The sequence below is a fragment of the Argiope bruennichi genome, chromosome 3 (assembly GCF_947563725.1).
Source record: "Argiope bruennichi chromosome 3, qqArgBrue1.1, whole genome shotgun sequence".
Classification (NCBI taxonomy): domain Eukaryota; kingdom Metazoa; phylum Arthropoda; class Arachnida; order Araneae; family Araneidae; genus Argiope; species Argiope bruennichi.
Genome location: NC_079153.1, coordinates 109124880 through 109139863, shown reverse-complemented (window position 1 = coordinate 109139863; position 14984 = coordinate 109124880). Strand labels below are relative to the sequence as shown.

Below are 14984 nucleotides of genomic sequence, written 5' to 3'. Positions count from 1 at the left end.
ATTACATTTGAAAAAGCCGCTAGAGTAAAGTTGAGCGGTTCACGATATATTTTCTATTCTGTCAAAAACATTCCTGTTTCCTACTACCAATTTAACTTCCGGTAAGATTCGTTGTTATGAGAGATCAAACTCAACAGTCAATTTAATAAAGTTATTAAGTTATTTAAGTATGTTTAAATTATATTTAGAATCTTTTAAAAATATATTATTAATTATATTTAGAATCAAAATATAAGCTTATTTTTACACAATGATTGTTGCTCATTCGTTGGTGGAAAAAAATATCAACTGAATCCGCATTCTTTATACGATTTTTTCCCTCAATAAACACGTTAAAGAAATTATCAGAGATAAATATGGATTTAAATTTTAAAAGTTAAAAATCAAAAAGGAAACTTAGGCTTTTGGCACTTTACACGGTAATTCGACGTTTTGAATAGAAATATGCCTCTGGGAGAGAATTTTTCAGCTTTTATCGAAATTAAAACATTTTTTTAATTAAAAAAAATAATAATCAGATTTAGTTTTAGAGGAATGCTTATTAATGAGTATTTAACTAATATTTCCTATTGTTGTTTTTTAAACATTTGTTACATTTGGTCATGTTACTTTCAATCACACTATTAATTTTTAAAAGATCTTATTATGTATACCCAGAATCCTTAAAAAACAAATTAGAATAAAAATGGTTCATTTATTTTATTGTATTGCCGACAACAAGCCATTGTGATCTGGTGTTAAGATCTCGGCTTCTAGAGTGAAAGGTTTCAGGATCGAGACCCAATTTCACAGCCGACCTGCCGGGCAAGAGGATCTGGTACGCATCTATTTCGTTGAAATATATGTCTTCCCGTTTCCGTGATGTGAATGTGTAGAGAGGGGCCGCAAGATCAGATGTCATCCTTAACACTTGACCGCCATTGAAAATTGCAAGGTCCGTCCCAAACAGCCTGGAACATTAAAGTAACTAATTAAATTATATTTTCTTCAAAGTTTGTTTTTCAGCTTTATGAACTATCAATAAAAAAAAATCACATTGAAGTTTGTTTTAGAAAACTTACTGAAGTTTAATAGTAACAAGATCTGCAAATATACAAATTCAGTTACCGATATGACTCGACTTTTCACAGCAATATATGATTCTTCTACTTCTGAACATTTTTCAGCAATATACGATTTCAAATTACTGTGGTTATGCAGTTCGAAAAGGATAATGAATAATGCGTTAATTTGTTACCATATTAATGGAATTCACCGTACTTGATTTTCCTCCCACGATCAGTACTTTTTGCCTTGAAGTAGGAGTAGGACAGTCTCTCTTTCTGGTCGTGATTAGAGAGCTTTTTTTTTTTTTCTTTTTTTTTTCTTATTGTTTTGGAGAAGGAAATGAAACACTGCGTATGTGGATGTAAGGTTACTATGCAGGTCTTTTCTTGAAAATTGAGTTCAAGAAAAATTCCTTGTTCAAAAGAATAGTGCCAAAAAATTAATGGATTCCTTTCTCGAAACGTAATCAGACTGAATCGATTAAATACATCGTTCAAGAGCTCTAATAGAAAAAAGTATTTCGATGTTTGAATCGCATATCTCTGTCAATAATAATTGTTATTAATATTTGAAATTTTCCTATATTGCTTACAGAATGACAGTTCGCCAAGTATGTGTCGTCTCTATAGCTTTAAACAAATACTAATAAAAAGTCACACTTAAACTAATTCTAAATATTACTGTTATAGACATTTCTGTATTATATCATTTGATACATGAAAATATATTGTCTTTATGTTAGCTAGTTATATCTTCTTTTATTTAACTTTATCTTTTTTTTTTAATGCTACTTTTTCAAGAATAATTGTAATTCATAATAAAGAGTACTGAATTTCCACCTTTTTTGAAGGGAAAAAATTTCAAAATATTTAATGGGGATTTTTTTTTTTTTTTTTTTCATTATATGTGCAAGACAAGGGTGTCAAACTCAAATGCAGATAAGAACAAAACTGGCAAGACCTATGGTCTATGTGGACTGTAAAAATCTTTATTTTTATAAAATTGTAAGCTTTCTTTTTAAAAAATAGTAAAAATGCGCAAAAGCAAAAATAAAATGTTTTTGTCCCGATATTTGTCCTCTACCCAATTTTGTATATCTTGCTTGGAGTGATTAATTTCAACTATGATCCAAGGTGAATGTGAAGTCACGACTCGAAGCCGTTCGTTAGGAAATGTTGTATTTCATTATTAACATCTATATACAACTAGTTTTTTAAAAAAATTAACCTAGGAAATGTCTATAAAAATATGGTTATACTCTATTATGTTTTTTGATCTCCAAAATATTATTTTGTTTCCCGAAAAGATTGTTTAACATCGTATATTTTTTTAAAGTCTTTGCCTTGCATTCAGATCTAATAACATGTTTAAATATATATTATTCTATTGTATTTTTCTTCCGATTAAATAAATCTATCAAACAAGCCTCATTAGCAATTAATTGTTTTGCTACGAATATTAGTAGCATTTAAATTTAATTAAACCCCTGAAGTGTAAACCAGATATTCATAATTCTCCCAACAAAATATTTTCAAGCATCGAATGGTGACAGACATCAAAGGTCAACTTATTAATTTTAATAGCTTTACAATTGTACAGTTTACAGAAATTGAAATTACATTGCAAATTTAATGCAATTGCATTTTATAATTCTTCACGTAAATTGTTCACATAATAGGCAGAATCTTTTTTCCCTTTAACTTTTAACTTAGGGAAAAAAAAAAAAAAAAAAGAAAAAAAAAACTCCAACGAATATATGAAGGATGAAAAAATGAAAATTATTTAATTTTCATTCCAGCAATGAACCTTATTTTTAAATTGTCAATTTTTTTAAACCACATGACAATTTAATTGATATTATCAAACGATATATATATTTTTTAATTTTAAGGTAGTATAAAAATTATTTTCATGTTGTAATGTTTTTGGAAGCTATGGTGTACAAATTAATTTAATTTTTACCACTTGATTAAAAAGGTTAATCCCCAATTTAATGATAAATTTCAAACAAACAAAATTTAGACATTTTATACATTTCTATTTTAACTAAAAATAAAGTTGAATGCAAGTGTGTACGCTTGTTGGCGCTCTACAAGCTAGCCCTTTAACCTATAATTACCAAATTTGGCATATATATAATCTTGGTGGGTCGAAATGTGCACCTCGGAAAATTTTTTAAAGCATTTTTAATAATTGAAAATTAAGCTGAATTTTTTAGCCTTTCTTCAATAACCTTCAAGAATATTATTACACAAAAATAAAATTTACACTATTGAAAAAGTTTTTAAATTATCTTTTTAAAAATGTCAATTTAATAGTCTTGCAAATTTTCCCAAAATTTTGATAATTTTCAACAATAGATTTACATTGGTTGACCAGAAATTCAAAACGTATCATTGTTAAATCAAATATTTTGTCATAGGATTTTCTTCCATTGTTGCAAGTTAAAGAATAATTCTGTTTAATATCTGTATAGTTTGCAATACGAATTAAAGAAAAAAAAATGAAATATCACTGCCACAAATTTTAGATGATGGATGAAATGGACATTTAAGTATTTAGAAGCCTTTTGATGTTACGGGAATCGCCTCCATTAAAAAAGTACATGCGCCCAATAAACAGAAAGCACGAAAGACAATTAGCACGGTTTCAATATCTAACATTTGGGTGGAATCGTGAAAAAGAAGTTATACCTGAAATTAAATTTAACTAGTATGCCGGAGGAGCCAATTGATCGACAGAGGAGGCTGGTTAAGAATATAATTTCATCGATCTATAGGTTCACCAATTTTATTTTTGAAGAATGATTTTGGTTACTTTGAAGAAAAGTCGTGAGATGCTTTTATACATCTTGAGTTTTTGCTTATTTAGCGGATTATATTTTAAATCGATGAATTTTAATTTGCAAAGCAAATAAGCGAACATTCTTTCAACAACAAAATATATTGATTTCATGCTTCCGCAACGAAGGCATCCGATCGACACAATTATTTAAAACGAATTCTTATAACCAACAGGCGAACATGAAAAGAACAATCACCAAAATGAGTACGGTCTAATAGTTCTAACAGCGAAATAATATCAATGAAGTTTTTTGTTACTTAAACTATTTTGCAAAGACTGAAATAGGTTATATAGACGGTTATCATTTTGGATGATTTCGGGGGCTTTTAATTAAATGTTTAAAATGTAAAGATTATTTTTTCAATGTTCGATATGAGAACTTTTTTTTCTGAACTATAAATCCGCATTATTATTTTCATGACAGTAAGACTTTTCGTAAATTTTCAGAAGGTATTAGTTTCCATTAATTTCCAAAGCTCATCCATCGTGACGGGTTTGCAGTTAGAGAGTTCTTTTCAACAAACCAAAGGCACAAGAGCCCATTGTTATTATGGCAGGTGACTTGGCAAGAATATGTTGAAAAGGTATATATGCAATAATTCTCACCATCTTTTCAAAAAATACAGGGATACTTCTCGAATTATGGCCTGTGGCTTTGTCTCGTTGAGGTTTCATTCTTTGGAATGAATAGTCGGAATTTCTTTTGTAGATATTGGACGCAAAACATTCTGTTGATAGTACGTTGAAGTGATTTTAGCAATTTTTCTCCACTATTCTTGTTTTCAATTTCCTATTGTAGAAGAAACCTGCGATGATCATGAGCTTTTTATTAAAACTTTCTTTGCATTGACGGAACAAAATTTACCCTTTTTTCCCCCTCATCGTTTTCTATAATAAAGAGACGTATTCATAGGTAAAACCAAACTTCATTTCCTTTTACCTCCAGTTAAATAGTTTTCACTCAGGATTCTACAAACAGTTTTGCTTTGAGCCACATTAAAAACATTTTGCTTTTTACGTTCTAAATTTTGGTTTTTATTTGTTTTAATGTTGATACAGATGTATTGTAAGATTTTGAAGATGTTTTTTTTTATCGGTGGATTTCTCTTATTACCAGACATTTCACTTTAGAAATATGTGAAACAACTTACACTTTTTTCCGGTATTTCTTGAAATCTTCTTAGTAGAAAATATGATTGACGACTTTTCCCTTCGTGTATTTCCCTCGCTTATTTTGCATCATAGAATAGGAATATTTCCTTTCAGAAAGCTCGAAACATAACCTTCAATCCACAGCTAGTTTACATGCGACATTTTGAAAGAAATTTAAAAGTAGTAAATGATATTTTTCATTTAGAATAGTAAGTTCATTCTAATACATTTGCTTAAAAAAAATTCTTTATCGAAATCTTTCTTAAAATGTGTAAATACCCTCTATAATCAAATCGTGCAAAATTGGTAGAATATGGCTAGTGGTGAATTTTTTACCATTTGAACATGATTTTCTCAGTGTTTATTATGCAACATGTGGTTAAGCATTGTTGTAGAGGATTTCAGCATTTGGCTGCTTTTCTTGAGTGAGTCTTGTGAATTGTATTTGTCTAACATGGTTGTTTCACTATGTTGCAGTAGCTCAAGATGTATGTCTGGTGGTGTTTCATCAAACACACAACTTTAAAAGGTGCAGCTCAGCAATTATGCCAGGTTCTGCATTTTCATCTGACCCTCCCTCCTTATATTCTTTTGAGCTGAATATTGTTATATAAAATCAGCTTCTCAACATCTACTATTGCACTATCTAATAAGAGTTTTTCATGTACTATGAAAGGAAAGAAATGGATAATGTGGACAGAGAAATGTAATATTCATGTATCATGGTTAGAAATGAATCCAAGCTTTTTTTTAAACCGTAAAATTCAATTGAATTATCAATGGTAGCTTCTTTGTAATTTTCTCAGTGTTATTTTAGGACACATTTTAGCCATCAGTACTCAAGAACTATAGCATGCTGAATTTAATGTCTTTTTTTACTAAATGAATGCATACAATAAAACAGACATAAAAACAAATTCAAGATAAATTAAATTTTAATTGATATTTTAATAGAAGCATAAATTTTGAGCAGTTAATTTCATTTTCCTACAAGTTTTCTTGTTTTATTTCATTATTTAGATTACAAAATGAGTTTAATGTTTTTTTTTTTTTTTGTGCATACTGTGTAAGTAATACTATTGATAGCAAAATGTTAAAAGTGTTACAAATTACACAAGCCATTTTAAATGAACCCAACTAACAATAGTTGTAGGTGATAAAAATTTGCAAAATACAAATTCTAACAACTTTTTTACAAAAAATGAAAAACAAATGTAATTGTTCATTAAATTTTAGTCAATTATCTAAAACGTTTCCTTTATTTAGTTTTTAGTTCTAGATTCAACCTGCAAGTCCCTTTTGCTACTAGTGTCAACAGCATAAACTTTTACATTTTACTATGGCTTAAATAGTATATATATAAAATGGCATTATATATTAATAATGTACTCAGTACTTTCTTTTTAATAAGCTCTAAACATCTATACTATAAGGTACAGTTTATATGATTGAAAATGGCTACATCATATGTCACACAATAACTTTGCAACTCACAGCACGATACAACAATGTTAGTAATATAAGAATCAGATAACTGAAATTCTTAATATTAATTTGAAAATGTATAAAATTTGGTGCATATGTTCCCATTACAATAATAAGATTTACTTTTTATTAAATAAACTATTCTTCACTATCTAATTTCATAAAACAATACCTTATGAAAAGAGAAAAAATGCATTTATTTTTTTCACAAATAGATATAAATTATTCATATTTACAAGAACTTCCATCATTTTCTTCTTTTTTCTTTAACAAATCTTTTAGAATTTGTGCTTTTTTTCATCTGTCCGTGAAACTTTCCTTGAGTTCTATTTTGGAATTTTACATGTTTTTTATTACTGAAATCTTCAGAAAATTTCACTTTTTTTCTAGGTTTATGTTCCACACTTGCAGCCTTGCGTTTCCTTAAAACAGGCAAAATACCTATAAAGAAGACAATATTATAATTTCAAAATTTAAGAAGAATTAAAATTAAAAAAAAAAAAAAACATGATTAGAAATGTAAGAAACACTTACTCTCATCAGGTTCTTCACCAACTTCTTGGCGATACCATTCTAGATCTTCAGCTCGCTCATCATCATCACCACCACCACCATTTTCATTTTCTTTACTAGCTTCAGATTTCTTTTTTTCTACATTTCTTTTCTGTTGAGCTCGGCGTTGTTCTTTCAGAAGTCTGTACATAAAATGAAACTTACAACTTATTGCATAATTTAAAATGAAGATAAAATATTTGGAAAGCCAAATTTGCTCCTGAACTTCAAAACATATCTTTTTTGAAGTAAAATTTTCAGGCCAAATTTGTTTAGTTATAAGATATGTTTTACATTTAAATAATATTTTCCCATTAAACTTACTTTTGAGCTTTTATTTTAGCTTTAATAGCTTTTATTTCTTCAGGAGTTTTTTTGATGAATTCATGGAACAACACTTCTCCTGACAACAATCCTTCTTCAATTTTAATTAGCTGGAATTTAATTCTTGGCCCCATTTCAAATAACCTGCAATAAAAATATACATTTACAAATGGTATTTTATCTAACTTTCAATTTCAAAAAATTAATACATATACAAAAGAAATAAGTAAGACATTCAAAATAAATATGCAAAAAAGGAAATATTTTCTGAATACTGAGATGTGAAATTTAAATAATCTTTATAATGGAATATTAGATATAATCAAACTAATTTTCATTAAAGAAAGAAAAGGGAGAATAAAAGCCAGATTTCATATTCTCGTGTCTCCTAAGTATAATACAAATAAAAATATCCAATGGACTTTCTACTGCCCTTAAACTTTCCATACTAATCAATTACTCTTGACTTTGATAAATAGTCATCTTTAAAAACTTTTTGCAACATTTCAAGCTTTTTTTGTTGCAGAAATTTCTTAGAAAAAATAAATGCTTATTTAACAAAACAAAGTTAAATAAATTATTACCTTATAGCACTTTTCTCTGAAGTAATATTGCCTCTTGTTGAAATGGGTTGAGACAGGACTACAGTGTTCGCAGGAGTGTCCATTTCAACTTCACTTTCAGAAAGATTTCCAGATTTTTGAAGGAAATCGCCTATATCATCATACTGACTCAAGTTTGGTACTTTACTTTGAATTAACTTTTTTACAGCCTTGCTCATTCCAGTAGGTACAACTTTAATTGCACTAAAGAAATAAAAAAGTAACATGTTACTTTATATTTTTATAAAGTGTTTTATTATTATAACTGTGATCTTTTATCAAATAATTATTCATCGGAAAAAATAAAGAAAAAATAAATCAGAAATAAATGTACAGTTATTAACTAAAATTCCAACTATAAATAATTCTTATGTCATAATAATTTTGGAAGTATCTAAATATTTACACTCTTACAGAGATATCATGAAAAAAAACTTTTTTTAAACAAGTGAAGTTAACTGTAGAAATACATATTCACATGAAATTTCACAGAAGCACAGAAAAATGCTCATTCGAAATTGATTCAATTAAGTTTTATTATTTTAAAACTTAATTCAAATTTTGCCATAAAATCAAGCAAATCAACATATTAATATGCAGTAACAAGTGCACAATACAGATTTACTATTTATGATGCTCTTTAATTAAAAAAATCATTAGAATAATAAATTGGCTTAATGTTAAATAAATATAATTGTATCACTTAATCATATGATAATTGAAGACTTCATATTTCTATTTATTAGTTTATTAAAGCAAATTAGTACTTCTTAATTGAGTAGCTAGCAGTAAATTAAGAATTTTTGGAGTTAATGCTTAATGAATTGAAAAATAAGAATAACAGCAGCAGTTAAAAATTAGTAGAGAATCATTCTTTAAATACTGATATTGTTAATGCAATGGTGGATATTTTCACATTTCATTTTCATGAAAATAATATCAGAGATGACATTTCTATTTCCTGATCTCCATCACACACTAGCAGAAGGTTGAATGACAGCATTTAGATTCACAATGAATTGGGTTCCAGTTTAAAAGTCAAGTCTGTCTTGAGACACAAGATATATGGAAATATACTAGGTTAGGGTTTCAAATATGTGGATGCCTTATCTCCCACTTTCTTGCTTGAAGAAATAGTTTAATAAAGTATTTCTATTATTGCTCATTTTTATTTAACTTAGCATGTTTATAAGGATGGAATTTCATAACTGATTTTTCAGGCAATTCTTGTCTATTTTTTATGACAATGTGCTACTTTATCTAAATATCAAAGTATTAATTAATTTAATCAAATTTTGATTTCATAAGAATGGTGCTAACTATTAGTAAATTTGAAAAGAGGGAATGGTTTCAAGTTTCCATATTTATATTAATGAACTACAAGAAGAAAAAAAAAATTATTTTATAATGTACTAACTGATGTGAATTAATATAAAACTGATTAACACAAAATGGCCTCATTTAATTGTTTGACTTAATTTATTTATTACTTTTTTATTCTCTTTGCTATTTAAACAGGTTTCTTATACAAAAAGAAAGAGAGCATTAAGTTAAATTGAAATTCTATTTGGAAGCTATAAGATGACTATTATGGAATACATAATAAAAATTTGAATACTAGTATACCTGACCATTGATCTGCCATGACAGATATTCAAAATAAAAGGCAGTTTATATGGCATATTTAAAAATGGAATCATGGCTCAAAACAAGGACAGTTCATCAATGAAGATAAAACATTGCCACCTAGCTACCATAGTCATAGTTGCAGCGAAAGAAATAAAGAGATATGATAACGAAAATAGTGGTAGCAATTAAAAGTATAATCTGCAGAACTGGGGAAATTTTACATGAACAGAGAAAAACAGCACAAGAGATAATATTTTATGGAATTAAAATATTTTGCACTTACTACTGTCTGAGATCAATTGTTTTGTCTTCATTGTAATTTAAAAGTAAACATCTTCTTATTGTGTTTAAATTTGTCTGAAAAAAAAAAAATGAAAATCATACATAAGAAATTTTAAAGCAGTAGCAAGCATCAATTCAAAAAAATGTTCTTTAAACTTAAAACTTTATATTTCTGTATCACTTTTACAAAGTTCTATATAATTATTTTAAAAAAAACTATGAATTCTATAAGAATTATACTTAAACCTATATTTATATAAACAAAAATTTAAGAAAGTGCAAACTCATACTATCTTATGAGCATACATTTTACCACAATATGCAAATTATAACATGCAACTAATTAAAATGGGGAGAGAGGAAATCAATACTTTGAGATTCCATTTTTAAAACGTATTTTTGAACATTAAAAAAAAATAAACCCTCAATATTTTAAAATTGAAATATAGACAATGAACTAACTAAAAATTTTACCTTATTTAACAATTTTATGCTAAACCTGAAAAGATTCAGCCAAAAATATTTTCTTTAAGGTATCTGAAATCATCATATAACCTTTATTTACTTATTAAAAGTGTGAAGAATTAATTAAAGTAACAGTAATTGAAATAATTTTAATTATGAAAATTTCCCAATCAATAAGATTTTACAAAATTATAAAACAACATGAAGGATAAGATATGCATACAATATGCAGTAAATAATTAGAATTATTAAAACATTACGAGGAATTAAAAAAAAACATAAGTAAATGATCCATACCTTATTTACATTAATTGACGGAAACATATTTTGAAATGTAGTAGTCATGAGCTTGAAATGCATTCCTTCACCACTGAAATTATTAAGAACCAGTAGAGGATGATGTTCAAAAAGTTTTTCATACATAAGTGATTTTTTCTGAGATGAAATAACATCACTTATGAGTGAATATTCTTTTATTTGAAATGTCAAAGTGGGTCCATGTGGTAATTTTGCTATTCGAAGATACATTGCTTGTGAGGATTTTGTGAAAATTACTAAATGTGTAACATTCAGAGGACCAGCTATATGAATGAAATCTTTCAACACATTTGCTTTTTGAACCTGCAACAAACATACAATTTAAGAAAAAAGAAATAGTTCTTATTTTTTATTGTTTTTCAAAATTTTATACAGAAATCAATCAAAAGATATAAAAGTATTATTTCTGCAGTATTGTAGAGAGTGCTGTATAAAAACAAATATCTTCAAAGATTAACAGTTAATTAATCTGACAGCTTCTGAACTAGTTTAAAACAAGAGTATCTATGATGGAAGACATCATTCACAATGCTATTAATAAATCTAATAAGAATATTATTTATGTATGATTATTCATTGCTTTAATAGTTGTTGAAAATCATTTTATATTACACTGGTTACAAATGATTGTTTTTTTAAATATTGTTATAAATTTTATTTTACATTAATGTTTATTTTACATTAAATTTGCTTTCCTCAATTCAGTAAACGTCATTGTTTTGTCTTATCACCTGCACTTTTTAAATTCAAAAATTTGTATTTGTAATGCAAATTTTTATATATTTTCAGCATATTGCAAATAAATAATATTTTACTGGTCTCTTCTGCTTTCGTTTTACGATGTTTTAATTCAAACTTCTTTTCAAATTTTAACATGACAATATTATGAAGAAAGTACAACACTTACTCTCAAATGAGATGCAGTGAAAGGCTCCATAACTTTTCGAAAATTTAGTAAAAGTTCATTGGCACTTTTCCCTAATTTTCCTCTGTTGATTACAAATGAATGAGGTGCTTTCACAATTTCTTCTGGTTCTGCATTATTAATACCTTTTCTTGCATTTCGAGCAGTTCTTCCTCTCTGATTAAAAAAAAGTTACATTTTTTTTTAACAGCAAAGAAAAAAAAAAAAAAAAAAAGAGAGAGAGAGATTACTTATAATCAAGAATATCTCAAATTCTACCTATTACTTTTTAAAGTAGTATATAAGCAATTTAACAATTACATCATGTACAATTATTTTATATAAAAATGTACATGTATTTAATGCAAAAAAAAGAAAAAAAAAAGGTCAACCATACCAATAAATAATAAAATCAGCAAAATTCAGATAGTAAGTTCAAATATCATTGATGACAAACAGTTGTAAAGTAATGAGGAATAGTTTGTTTAGCTTTTCCTAATAAACAATGCACAAGTTATTCAGAAATGTCAATATTTCACACCAGCAGATTAAATAATGAGAAATTTTAATTTTTCAGCAGACAATTTCTACTTTACATATCTGATCCTACCATTACAAAAATGACAGTTCAATTTCTTGGATGGGAAACCAGAATAAGTCATTCAGCTGACGATAACAGATCCCCCTCCTTAGAACTTGATGGTAGGAGTAAAGAAACCCTTTTCTTTTCTTTTAGCATAAATAAAGTTTTAAGAGATTAATATCTTTAACTATTTTTTAAAGAAATAACTAAAGGCCTTTTCTTATCTTTGCTATACAGACAAAAAAAAAAAAAAAAAAAAAAAAAAAAAATCCTGGAATTCTTGTTTTCAAGAGAATTTCAGAATTGTTCTTACATATTTGTGCCTTGAATAAAAATCATCCAATAATGATGATAAAAAAAATTTAATAGCATACATTTTTTTAGTCAATCAATGTAGTAACAATTGCTCCAATAATAATAAACTACAGATGTCATAATATTTATCCCAAAATGAAACATTCCATAAGAAATTACTATATACATTTCATCAAAGAAAAAGCTTGGATAAAATTAATATATCACACCATAATTTAACAAAACAATAGCAAAGATATTTTTCAAGAAAAAGCAATGGAATCAGTTGAAGAATTTTAGTTGATTCCCACACCAGGTTTTGCAAGAACAGAAAAAAACAGCTTTTTATACAGATAAACTGTCAATACTCAAAATAATTGGTTAAATGGGGAAGGGGGAGGTAATAATGGGAATCATTTTAAATAAAAATGAAAGTAATCATTAAAAGCAAAACATGGTGATAGGAATAAAACTTGCTTTCAAAGAGCAAACAATATAAATTGTTTAAAATCAATTGCTGTAAAACACTACTATTTCTAAAGGTATTGCAACAGGGCTTTAACCAAAAATCATGGGAATCAAATCAATAGTGATAGGGCTTTATAAGATATCTAAAAATAGTATGTGTACAAAAATTCATATCACTTTAACAGCTGTTCCAACTTTTTTAGTAAGTAAATATTTTTTATGGCTAGTTTTTGAGTATTTTCTTAATATTTGGCAAATAATAAATAAATATGAAGATTTATAATGAAACACAGAAACTTTATTAAAACTGCAAAGAAACTAAAACTATCTTTATTCCAACTACAGTATATCTTATCACAATTAATTCATAAATGAAACATAAAGGTGCTTAGCTTAAAAGGTTGGCATAAACCAATGCCAACCTGCATACATCCCATACATAAATGTAGGGTTGATGAATGTTCTTGAATAGATAAGACATATCATACACTTTTCATGAAATAGTTAGAACACTTGATTAAAATTTCCAATTAAACTGATGGAAGCAAACTAAAAGTTTTGTATAGAAAGTAAAAATTAATAAAAGAAAAAAAGTCATGATGTAGTGTATCAAATGATTATGTGAAGACAAAATAGGTCCACCTTATACTAATAATAAAGTAGAAAAAAGACATTAGGATTCTTCTTTTCAAAAGAAAAATGGGAACAAGCAAAAGTTTCCTATACAGTAATGTACGCTTTTTCACATCTATTTACAATCAATGAACTAAATACACATACATTTTCTAAATTCTGTAATCATTTTATGAGTTACAAATGCAAAATGGAAGGGGGGGGAAGCCGTTTGATCAGCATTATGAAAATTTACACATAGAGTCTTTTCCTTTAGCAAATGAAATATATATATGTGATTTCTTCTTTGATCAGAAAAATCATTTCTCCAATACAAAGGGTCTGTAGTATGTTTGGCTTTTATTTCTGACTCAGCAATCAATGACTAGAAATGCTTGGTTTGATCAGCGCTATCAGCAACTTAAGCCAGACCCACCTTTATTAGATACCCCCCCCCTAGTGAATTTTTCATTCATGTATTTATGCAAAATCCATTCAGTAACCCGTTTCAAAACTAAGGATATCAAAATTATAAATAAAACAGTTCACTTTAGAAAAAAAAGCCCCAACATTTTTATTACTTATATGATAACAATCATAATCCTTTATTTTTCCTCCAAATCCTCCAAAAGTACTATATGGCAAAACAAACTTTGGAAACATGTTTTAACCATGATCATTTTATTGCACTGACCTCTTCTTCTTTTCTTAGAGTTACATTATTAAGTAGTTTATCTTCATAAAGTGTGTTGACTGCATTCTAAGTAAAAAGTCATATGGCAAAAATAAACTTTAATGTAATTGAAAATAATGAAGTACGAAAGAAATAAAAATATCTCATTTTTATGCAAAAAAAAGCAAAATTTTGGACATTAATCGAAAGAATCAAATCATTTGATATATTAAGATTCATCATAATTCGCACGAGCACTAACAAAGGTATGAAACACAAAAAAATAATGAGGTAAAATATAATTATAGTGACAAAAGTATATTTTCTAAAAATTACCTTTCCTTTACGTTTTCCCATTTTGCTATATGATCAGAAGTTACGATATAATTTTCCCCACATGTAAGATTATTTGTTTTTCAGTCATAGTTGTGGTTAAGTTCTGTATCACAAAAACATGATGACGTGAAGTAAATCTTTCTTAAAAGATAAGGAGTAAAAATTAAATTTTTAATTTTTGCTAAAACAAATGTGATTTTTAAGTTGCAAATATTTCTAACAATTTTATTTTGAATTATCTTGAAATATCTAAGGATTATTGCCTGGTTATTTTTCTTGAGCAAATAAACATCTTATTTTTTTATTATTATTATTTGGTTAAGCAGTGTGCACACGTGTCCAGTTATTGAGTCCAGTGCACACGAGTCCAGTCCAGATCATGTGATACTGAGAGGATAGTGGCAAGTAATTGTC

The 14984-nt window shown here is 27.3% G+C and overlaps 1 protein-coding gene across 1 annotated transcript; it reads right to left on the bottom strand.

The window, feature by feature from the left end:
• Positions 1 to 6727: 6727 nt before the first annotated feature.
• On the bottom strand, positions 6728 to 14731 carry LOC129963429 (suppressor of SWI4 1 homolog). Its single transcript, XM_056077788.1, has 8 exons — positions 14571 to 14731; positions 11608 to 11781; positions 10680 to 11003; positions 9919 to 9992; positions 7989 to 8210; positions 7405 to 7548; positions 7063 to 7223; positions 6728 to 6969 (listed from the first exon to the last, which is right to left on the bottom strand). The coding sequence occupies exons 1-8, from the start codon at positions 14589 to 14591 to the stop codon at positions 6776 to 6778; spliced, it is 1314 nt and encodes a 437-aa protein (XP_055933763.1). The 5' UTR covers positions 14592 to 14731; the 3' UTR covers positions 6728 to 6775.
• Positions 14732 to 14984: the final 253 nt, after the last annotated feature.

Excerpts from the sequence above, each read along its gene's own strand:
- LOC129963429 (XM_056077788.1), bottom strand. The coding sequence starts at position 14,591 with ATGGGAAAACGTAAAGGAAAG. Across the intron at positions 11,004-11,607 it reads TCACTGCATCTCATTTGAGA|GTTCAAAAAGCAAATGTGTT; the intron begins GTAAGTGTTGTA and ends TGTTTGTTGCAG. Across the intron at positions 7,224-7,404 it reads GCTAAAATAAAAGCTCAAAA|ACTTCTGAAAGAACAACGCC; the intron begins GTAAGTTTAATG and ends TTTTATGTACAG.